The sequence below is a fragment of the Drosophila arizonae genome, chromosome 3 (assembly GCF_054131065.1).
Source record: "Drosophila arizonae isolate 15081-1271.41 chromosome 3, UAZ_ARI_1.0, whole genome shotgun sequence".
Lineage (NCBI taxonomy): Eukaryota > Metazoa > Arthropoda > Insecta > Diptera > Drosophilidae > Drosophila > Drosophila arizonae.
In genome coordinates, this window is record NC_142923.1 from 20,272,098 (window position 1) to 20,283,443 (window position 11,346).

General features: G+C 37.4%; 1 protein-coding gene across 2 annotated transcripts; it reads right to left on the reverse strand.

The window, feature by feature from the left end:
• Positions 1–7,749: 7,749 nt before the first annotated feature.
• Positions 7,750–9,853, reverse strand: LOC108609502 (uncharacterized). 2 transcript variants are annotated; one of them, XM_089463509.1, is made up of 2 exons: positions 9,531–9,853; positions 7,750–9,472 (listed from the first exon to the last, which is right to left on the reverse strand). In XM_089463509.1, the coding sequence occupies exons 1-2, from the start codon at positions 9,648–9,650 to the stop codon at positions 7,865–7,867; spliced, it is 1,728 nt and encodes a 575-aa protein (XP_089319635.1). In that variant the 5' UTR covers positions 9,651–9,853; the 3' UTR covers positions 7,750–7,864. The 2 variants fall into 2 exon arrangements, with proteins under 2 accessions (XP_089319635.1, XP_089319634.1); XM_089463508.1 differs by having other exon boundaries at positions 9,528–9,853.
• Positions 9,854–11,346: the final 1,493 nt, after the last annotated feature.

Consider the following 11,346-nt stretch of genomic DNA (forward strand, 5'->3'; position numbering starts at 1 on the left):
TTCTGAAATCGCTTGATTATTGCCGCTTATATAGTTTTTTCCATAGTTTTCTCTATTTGTAAGAAAATTGCCACTTAGTTTTCTGTTTTTTCCTGTTTTTTCAGCAATTTTATGGTTGCATAGTCTAGATTCAAAGTATGCCTCAATCTTTGATTTTCAACCAAAGATAAAACTGTTTCTTTACCCATACTATAAATATATTGAATACTTTGAGCTCCACAAAAAATTTGGTGAGTGTAATTGCCAAAATAAGCAAGATAATTACAATTGCATTTGGGGGCGCTAATCTGATGACGCAAAATAAGTGCACACATTTTTTGCGAAAATAGAGAAGAATAGAAAATAAAACATAACGGGTTTTCACTCGCGCTTTTTTTTGGTATGAGAGACATCTCATATGATGATAATGAAATAAAAAAAAAACCAAGAAGTTGCGTGCAATAGGGAAAGAGAAAAACGTAAAAGAAAATGAGTGTAAGGGGGGGCGCTAACCTGATGACGCGAAGTGTATATGTATATGCATTCCTCACAATCTAAGTACGTCTGATAATTCGGAAATCAGTCGTTAAGTGGCTGATAGAATTTCCGAAATAAGCAATAATAAATAAAAGGAACTTTAGACGTCTGCACACCCTATCAATTGTAATACATGTGTATAATATATATATATCTATATATGAATATGCAGTTTTTTTCCAGATGTCTTTTCTGTCCAGTCATGCTTAGTATTACTTCTAGCTGTAAACTCTTGTAAGCTTTTCTTCTTATTATTATTACAAAAGAAGAATAATCTTGCAGTCCAGTGACGTAAATCGGTACAAAGACATTGGCTTTTATAATCTTAAAATAAATCTTAACAGAAGAGAAATTCTTACAAGGGTTCAAAAATGAATCCTTATATACTGTGAATGTAATATTTACCTGGGATGCTCTATAAACATCGATTTCCGATAATTATCGATATCGAAATCAAAAACATCGGTGTTTTCTGAAATCGAGCATCCCTAATGGATTTTACCTATAGCGTACAGTATATGTATTCAACTAAAACTAACTTTCAGGACACAAAGGATAAAATTATAAATTCTCAAAGCATTATCGAACGATGGATCAGAGAATGTATTAATATACGGTGATATATTTAATCTCTCTAAACACATAGACACATTAATATACAGCATTTTTATATTATTTAAATTTTCATCATCAACGTCAATGAAATCCATCAATGCACACACATACATATGTGCATATATGCATTTTTATTGTATATAGATAAGACCTCTTCATATTTTAAAATATCGGCTCTTGTTATCTTCAATTTTTATGTATATATGAACATAGTATATACATACATTATTATACATACGTATGTATGTATGTATGCATGTCTGACCTCTCATAATCTCCGCAAGTCACCATGCCTATGGCAACATGAGCTCGTCGTGCACATACATACATACATGCACGCATACATACATACATATAGTATATATTCATGCATAAGTATATGGACATTGCCCCTATCAACAATCATAATATGTATATTTGCTTTCATATTTCATATTCAAAATTTAAGCGTTATGCTTTGTAGCCATCTCTCAATTGCTCCAGAACATATCATAAAGACAAACAAACACATGCAAATATAAACACACACACACAGCAGTAAATATGCATAACTGACCTGCGACAAACACCTGCGGCCGATCGAAAAGCACAGCTGAGCAGCAGGCCACAAAACAACACCAAACTGCATGGCGCTCGGTCAGCCAGCCATAGAGAGTAAGAGTGAGAGCGAGCGACCGAGCGGGTTAGGTAAAAGAGCCACACGAAATAGCAATACAATCAATTGTGGCTGCCGCTGCTGCTACTGCGGCCATACATAAAACATGTAACGGTTCTTCTTTGCTTTGCCTTGCTTGCTACGACTCCCCTTCCGAAACACACACACACGCCTAAAGCCTGGTCAGCTACGCTCTCGCATTACACGAGCCCAAACATAATACGCACACACACACACACCCTCACAGGCGGTGACACATGCATAAATACATATGCGTGCGTGTGTGTATGTATGTGAGGCAGTGAAATAGAAGCAGAAAAAACTCAAATACTGTGGGCTCGCCTCAGCTGGCAAATAACAACAAAGCAGAAGAAGCAGAAGCAGAAACGGCAGCAAGCAAAGTCGCCGTCAACAGAGGCGCTGGCTGTGCATTGATGTGCGCCTGTTCACCCAACAGTCATTTTTTGTACAAATTTATAATTTATTGTTTAATTTATTTTATTGCAAAATGTCAAACAGCCGCGCACACACATAGGGGCCGGGGAATTTATTTAAATAGGAGTATGTACAATTATGTTTGTTGCACAGCGAAAAGAGCCGCAACAACTACAACAACAACGTGGCTATGCTATATTATTAACCCAATTGTAATTGTTGCAATTTGTAGCTGACGGCTTATCATTTGTCATGGGCGCAACAACAACATTATTATGAAATTATTTACCAATGAACAGCAGCCCATGAATGTCAAACAAGTGTAAACATTGCCGCTTCCATGAGCATGGTCAAAACGGGGACTTGTGCGAGGGAGATGGCCGATGGATGGATGGGTGGAGATGGAGGTGGATGGGGCTTGGCATTAAAACTACAAACACAAATAGTTGCATATTGCGTTTGTGTATTCCTTTTGTGCTTGTACACAGTAAACAAACAGTAAGCAAGAGTCGGCTCTGCTCGCGCACATAGGCAAGTGTCGGATGTGTAACGGTATAACAAAGCAAAATATATGTATAAAAAAGCAGATGGATAGTCGGGCGGGTCACACTGGGCTCCTTATATATTATATTGTTATATTGTATGTGCTTGCATAGTAAATCTATGTGTATATATTATGAAAATATTGTTATTTATGTATGTTTGTGTTTGTATACAAAAAAATCACTTACCTACGCTTTAGCTATAACAACAATCAAATCAGCAATTGCGATACGCCCAGCGAGTCAGCAAAGCTATTAGAGTGGACCAGCAAGTTTCAAGAATAGAAAGCTAAGAAAATTCATTCAAGTCTAAATATCATATAGAACGTGTAAAGCCAGTTACAATAAATTAGGGTGATCCAAAGTGTCATTATTTGTTAATAACGTAGGACGCATGTATGTACATACATACATACATACATACATACATATATTAAACATTATTTATGCATACAAATATTTAAAATGCATGTACTTATAAATTTAAGGAAACCATTTGAAACCTTTTTTTTTTTTTAATCATTTAGAAAACTAATTATGTATATAAAAAATAATACTTATAAATAATATAGTGCTAATAATATTAATAGAATAATACAGTAGGAACAAAATATTAAAAATTTCAATTTCTGTAATATGTGGCTCACTCTAAGCATTCAGTTCCATATGACACATATGTATACATACATACATGAGCATGTATTAATTTTTATTGGGTGTATGTGTACATATTTATGTACTCTATATTCTAAAACGGAACTGAAAGACAGTTTACCCCACCTCCCCACAATAAAAACACTTTTCAATTGCTCACACACCAAATCAAGCACATTCACTACATACAATACGTATACATACACCCGTATATATACATATGTACATATGTATGTATGAATTTGTAAATATAAAAAGAACTAGATATGGACACACTCTCATCCCAAGTGTCATTTGTATTATATTCGCTATAACGGAACCGATATGCATGCTATCGCTATTCCCATCCACTCTTCGTGAACACATTGTCGTATGTGTAAGTAATATGTGTTGTATATATTTACACGCACGATTCGTGACGCTAATGTATTGTCAGAGGTGGTTGGGTCGGCGGGGGTGGGGGCGGTACACATATGCATGTCTGTGACTTTTGTAGATTTGTTTGTGTACATATAGATATAGCAAAATAACCAGGCGCACAGCATTGATTAGCAAGCGAACCAAAGCCAAAGCAAAAAGTTCATGCGAGCGAAGTGAATGAGTGAGTGAGTGAGTAGCCAGCCAGGCAACAATAACAACAGCAACAAGTACACACAACAATAAAGAAACACATATTCATATACAACAGTCACAACAACAACAACCACACAACCAACGGCAGCACACAAAACGATACACACACAAAACTACTAAAAGAGACAGAGAGATGAGGCCGACGGACACCCGAGACGGCGTCGACGACGACGACGATGACGACGACGACGACGACGTCGACAGATAAACAACATTTATATTCATGTACCCGGCAGTAACAAGAACAACAACAACACAAGAAGTGTGGCGTACACAAACGCACACAAACATAAAAGAAGCAAAACAACAACAAAAAGCGAAAATCAAATAACATATGTATGTACATATTGACAAACAAGTGAACACATGTATGCGCATATAAGCATACACATGAGTATGTTAGTATGTGTATACATGCATTGCACTGGCACGATTCATCCACCGCACTTGGCGCTCTGCTCTCTTCGCTCTCCCCGTCTACCTTTGCAACTCATTCAAACTCATTTCTACGCTCATGAGAACAGCGACGCCAACCTCGCAGTAGCATATCGGCAGCAGAAGCAGCAGCAGCGCCAGCCTCAGCAGCAGCAGAGTTGTTACGTGGGTCGCAGCGGTAAATGGAGAGGGAAACGAGCACATAAACAACAACATATTCCTACATACTTACCTACTTATATTATTAGCTGTCGCTGCTCTCTTAGTTGTGCTCTCTCTCTATTGTCTCTCGGCACGCTCGCTCGCTCAGCCACATAAATGGCAATTACAATAAACAACCGGTATTAAAAACTGTTTTAAATCCCCTAAATCATTAACACAGGAACGACGCAAGCAAAGCAAAACTACAACCATCAAAAATGTCAAAATCGTTAAAGTTGAGCAGGAAAAACAAGACTATGCCAAATATCGTCTTTTAGGTGGTATTGTACTATATATCTCACATGTCTTGACATTTGCTGCTTATCATGATTTATTATACGATTTTATTTAACCAAAATAATTTTAAAGATTTATTAGCTATGCCAACTCAATTTGGTGAGTTTTGCTGGGTGTGCACCACAATGAGCAAATGCGAGCAAGAGCACGAGAATTCGGTGCAAAGTAATAAATGAGTCAAAAGCGAATATGCAATTGAATAGGCAGCTGCTGAGAAGGTCGATCCCCCTAACATTACATTGCGACACATGAGTGTGACGTCACAGTTAACACGTAGGACAAATACTTTAATCATTTGAGCTCATTTCTATGTGAGTAATTATTGTAAATGTTCACCCTGCGGTCAGTGTTTTTCATAGAGCTTATCAGTTTTCCGGCCAACAGCGCAGTTTATTGTTGACTTGACTAACGAGCAGTGGAAAATTCTTAATGCTCGAGCTTTGATTGATGTCAATAGTTGATAGCTTTTTGACACATCATGAACAGTTGCTCTATGCGTTGATGCGTTCTAAAGAGTACTGGCAGATTTTATACACATACATACATAACTAAATACATATGTATATTTTATTTTATACCATTAATGATATGATTTAATTATATTAATTCAAATATGTTTTAAATTTTAAAATGGTATTGCGAGATATACATACATGTACTTTTATAATTTTTTTTACATATTTTTAATATATTAACATAAAAATTTTTATATTTATTATTTTTAAAAGGTGCGTGGCACTAATATGCCTTACCGCCACTGTATGGAACAAAAAGTCTGGTTTAGCAAATCTTTATTTGACTATTAATTATTTGATATAATTTGTAATTAATTATTAGAAACTATACCATGAATTTAAACTCATGTGTTAATATTCATTTATCAAAATACCTATACTCATTTTTTTGGCCGAGCCTGTTTCCCTCAACGTCTGCACATTTATCTGACCGTCAGTGTAGAGAAATAACTTGTTGTAAAGAGCCGATAATCGATCAAATTAAGTTGCCGTTGTTGTTGTTGTTGTTGTTAGTGAGAGTGACGTTTACATCAACAACGAAGTCAAGTCCAAAGACGCTCACGGCTATTGCGACGTCATCAAATAAGAAGAGACTCAACCTGAAAGTCCCACGGACAGTAACAGACATAAGCATAGAACACACGCACGCACGCATGTATACATATCTACATATGTGCATACATAAATACATATGTAAGTATATACATACATATGGATGTATATCTTGAAATGTTGTTGCTCTTCACGTGTTTAGCTGTTGTTGCCCATTACGTTTCGTTTTCATGCCATTTCTGGTTTTGGCTTGCTCATTACAAGCCTACATATTTATATATTTGTATACATATATGTGTCTCTGTGTATATGTGCATTAACATATACCGGCACATATGCATGATACATATGTACATCCATACAAACATAAACACAATTTGAGAACGTTGACGGCGACGGCAACGTCGCTGTTACCGTTTTAGCTGCGCGCAGCAAAAGCTACTTCTACTCGCACTACATATGTACATACCAACAACAGCAACAACATTAAATATACATTTTGCCTACATGTGTCTACGTGCGCCTGCTAATCATTTCTGTGCGCCTGCTTTGTGCTCATGTTTATTTGTATATATCGAGCAACACAAACGCACAAAACACATATGCAAAAATGAAATAAAATAAAGCCCGCTACATACACTTGAGCATACATATATTTATGCAGTTAGATAGTATGTAGAAATGTATGTGAGCTACAACAAAAACACGCTGAGTAAGCGCTCAATTACAAATGTGACTGCGAGTGTGTATACTTACATACTTTCTAAACGCTGTTTTCGCTGTCGTTGCTGTTGTTTTTGTTGTTGTCTGTTGAGCCGAGACTCGGCTTGCTTAGGGATTATACACACACGCGACAGATATACTCGCGACGTAACGGTAACGTATGGTTGCTTTACGTTAAAGCAGTGCTCGCTTTGACTATGTATTCACAGAAGTATTCCGATTTCCACTCACAACGCAAGACGTAAGGTTGAGTTAGATTGCAATGCTCACTGACGCTTGATTCCGTGACTGCTTGCCGGCTTAAGCCATTTTACATTTATATATGTATGTATATGCCTTTACAAACGTACATACATACACTCACTCCGCTCACGCGTAACGATAAATTTGATTTGATTTTGATTTCCACTCAATTTGTTTACGTGTACTTGACGCAGCACTGCTTGGACGAATCATATACATACATATGTACATGCGTATGTATGTACAAATATACATAAGTACATATCAAAATGTTACAATCATGAAGTAATTGTATATTTGAGTAAACTCATAGCAGAACGAACATTAAAGATTAATTTACACTGTTAATAGACTCCGACTCACTCAATAGCTCACTTCGCAATAAGGCTATGCCTAGCACATGTACATACGTACATATGTATGCATATCTCTTTACGTGACGTAACGATACATTTGAGTAACATTGCGAGCTTTCGTTAAGTGTGACTCCGCTCCCACTCCATTTCGACTGCTCGCGAATCGTGATCTTCGCGAATTGCCGAAATCTTATTGCACTCTTTAGCGCCTTACCCTGCCTAGTAGCATCACTGTTAAAGAGCATTGCGTAACATAATGGGCGCTGTTAAGAATTTTGCTGAATTTGCTGTTAAACCTTCAAAAGATTATTCGTTTTTAGAATTATATAGTAAACTTTAATAATTAAAAAATGATAAAAATTAAAAAACGAAAAATATTAATGAATTATTGTACAATCTTTTATTTGTTTTATTTGCCGAATTTTCTCATTGAATTTAATTTTTGTCAAATTAAAAATTCATTCAATTCCAATTGAAATTCTTGTTATATCCTTAAGCAAAATATTCTGCGCGACCTGTGCGGACAGGTGCGTTAACTTGATTGCGCATCGCACACAAACTGACAATAATAATAATTGTTAGTATAATGCTAACGAATAGGAGTAGGCCTATGATGAGAGTGGTATTATGAAGTGTTCCTTTTACTATAACTTCATCGTTATCTACAGTTGTCGTATCACTACCCAATACATGATGCGATTGCTTTTGCATATGGATATTACCAAAGTTTATGCTTGGCTCAGACAATTCTTTTCTATATTCCCGATCGCTTGGATCTATTGGATCTACGAGATGTTTCATCATTGAATTTTGGGAGGAACTATTGTAATTGCTTTTATTCATCGAATCGTAATGCTCTTTCTCATATATCGACTCATTATAGTCTATGAGATTTGTTTGATTTAGTTCTTGATTTCGTTCTTCTAGAATTGCATCAGCTATCCATTGATATTCTTTATCCAGAGCAGTTAAATTTGCTTCGGTTGCATTTTCTAGATGTGTTTGATTTGTAGGAATTTTCGAATATATTCTTTCTAAGTCTAACAACAGCGATCTTTCAGTTACCAATGTTCGCTCGATTGATTTTGCTTGTGTTCCGTCGTGGTTGAGCTGTTCTATATCATCTGTGCTGAAAAATGGATTGTGTTGATTTTGATCAATTGGAGTTGAGTGATCTATCAGAGGAGTCATCCACGAAGTCGCAGTCGTAGACAATGGATCCGCTTGATAAATCATAGCTGTTTGATCAGTCCCATCAATAGCATCATCTACAGATCCAATTTCAATTCTCTGATCTTTTGGATGGAGCTGATTTGTCGTATTTCGATCGGTCTGAATTGAGTGATATATCCGAAAGATATTATGATTTATCGGATCTTTTTTATCTATTTGTAGTACATTGATAGATGGATTTCTGTGATCTTTAAGATCAGCATTAGATGAGAGATAATTTTCATAATCACGATTTTTCCGATCTTGTTTATGCACCTGTTTGATGTTTACTATTCGATTGATAGACGATCCTGCATCTAAACTCTCAGTTAGTAGTTCTGGATGAGTCTTGACTGTCTGATCCACTGGATCACTGCACACATATTGCTGTGGCAGTCTCTGAGCTGGATCCTGGCAAATCAGCCGCTCGCTGAGACTATTGCAGACGCATCGATCCAGCTGTAGACAAGGCTCCGTCTGATTCTGGCGACAAATGGGAACGGTGTTGGGTGTACGACCACTCAACAGATGGCTCCAGCTGAAGTACTTTAGCCAGCGAGTGCTCCGACAACGGGACTCACATTGCTCGGCAGGCTGGAGTAGCTGCGGCACTGGCTGGCAGCTCAGCGACTTGCGACTCTTCGCGTAGCCGGGCCAACAGCGACAGCGGCCAGGCGAAATGCAATCGCCATTGCGACAGGCGTGGCATTTCGGCTGGCAGCCGGCGTTGCTGAACTCGTGCTCGCTCAGTATTTCGTAGCCCAAGTCGCAGGTGCATTGCTGTGGAGCGGTGCACTGGGCGTTCACGCACCGGGGATTGCAGCGGGGTCGGCACCCGCCCGGCGTACCCTCATAGCCTTTGCAGCAAACCTCACGCAAACTCCAGCCCTACCGGAAGAATTTTCAATTCAGGAGAAACTCTTTCCACTACATACACACCTACCACCTCTTCATTCGTTCTGTTTGCTCTCTGGGGCACTCGCTCGTGGCACACGGTTCCCTTCTGTGCTCCCAGCCAAGGGAGGAAGACGAGACTCAGGCCTAGGGCCAGCCATGATCGACTCATGGATTCCAAAAATTATAGGTTTCTCACTTGAAATTTATAAGCAATACTTGCCGCGATCTTAACTTAAGATTAGCCATTGCCAAAACGATATGTTGTTTTTCTTTTCTAGAAATTTCATTTAATATTTTGTTTTTCTACTTAGTAAAGCAAATGCCAGAGACATGTTTCGCAAAGATTTATTAGATATTTAGTTAGTTTTTAATCGTCGTCCTGATCAGAAATATATTAACTTTATGGGCTCTACCACACCACCTTCTGCCTATTGCGTACATTTTTATAAAACTTTACACCCTCATTTCTCAGTTTAAAAATATATACAGTTGTTATTTATTGAGCAAATATTAATCACAATTATTATTTATTTCAATCAACAAAATATTTTTTTTTCTATATTTTCTAAATGTGAAATACAACGTTTTATTTTTATCAGTTGTGGCTAGGTGATTAATAGTTATGTATTTATATATATTATTATGTATAGAGTTTAAATATAGTTCTGATTATATTACAATTACAGACGTATCCGAAAAATTTGCATTCGGTTAATAATTGACACTTCTGCTGCGCTTGATGCAGTAGATGATGATGCCACTGATGCTGCAGACTACTATGAGTGTAATACACCCGATCAGTAGGTAGATTAACCATGTGGCTGGAGAGCTACAGCTAAGACTCTGAATGTTGTCCGGCTTGAAACCCTTTTGGCACTTACAGCGATTTATACTCTCGCAATAACTGTGCAGTCCACATTTCGGCTCGCATTTGGGCACACATGTCAGTTGCTTCGCTTGCCACTCGTAGCCCGTGGCACAGACGCATTTTTCAGGCGCCACACATTTACCATGAATTCCACAGCTATGTGTACACACTGGCTGGCAAGTACCATTCACAGTGGCATATCCCTCATTGCATTGACATTGATCGACATCGACACACTCAGAGTGTGGATCACACTGTGGATTACATTTCGGCTTGCAGATCATCTTCTCCGCATCATATTCGTAGCTCTCATCGCATTTACACTTTTCAGGCGCGGAAATCATAGCCGTGTGTACACACTGGCTGACAAGTGTCATTAATGAATGGGGTGTAGCCCGCGTTACATTCACAGATATTGGGCGCAATGCAAGCGGCGTGTAGATCACAATGGGGATTACACAGTGGATGGCACTTGTTGTCAGTTGAACTCCATTTGTAGCCCGGCCTGCAGAAGCATATATTGCCCCCAGGACAATCACTGTGCTCAGGACACTTATACGAACAATCCTTTATGCAAATGCCTTTCGCCTCATGATAGCCATGCCTGCACCTACACAACAGTTGTTGAGATTGGCATGCCACTGCTCGTCCGGTTGACAATATTCGCTGATCTCAAAGATCTAAAACACTCAAAAAAAAAAAAAAAAAAAAAAAAAAAAAAAAAAAAAAAAAAAAACATAAATAAAAAAAAGAAAATAATAATAAAAATTAGAATTTGTATTAAAAAAGTACCAGCAATGTTGGAAAAAAATGAGACTAGAAAACTTAATATCGACATCTGAATTAATAACAATAAATATCTTAAAAAAAAAGAAGTATTAAATATTTAGTAAAAATAGAAGCATTAAATATTGTTTTTCTTATTGACATCTATATTAATAAAAAATATTTAATAATGTGAATACTCGTTTCAAATGATTTTCAAAATATTGGCTTA

Coding starts and splice junctions, on each gene's coding strand:
- LOC108609502 (XM_089463508.1), bottom strand. CDS start 9,650: ATGAGTCGATCATGGCTGGCCCTAGGCCTGAGTCTCGTCTTCCTCCCT. Junction 9,473..9,527: donor ACAGAACGAATGAAGAGGTG/GTAGGTGTGTAT, acceptor TTCTTCCGGTAG/GGCTGGAGTTTGCGTGAGGT.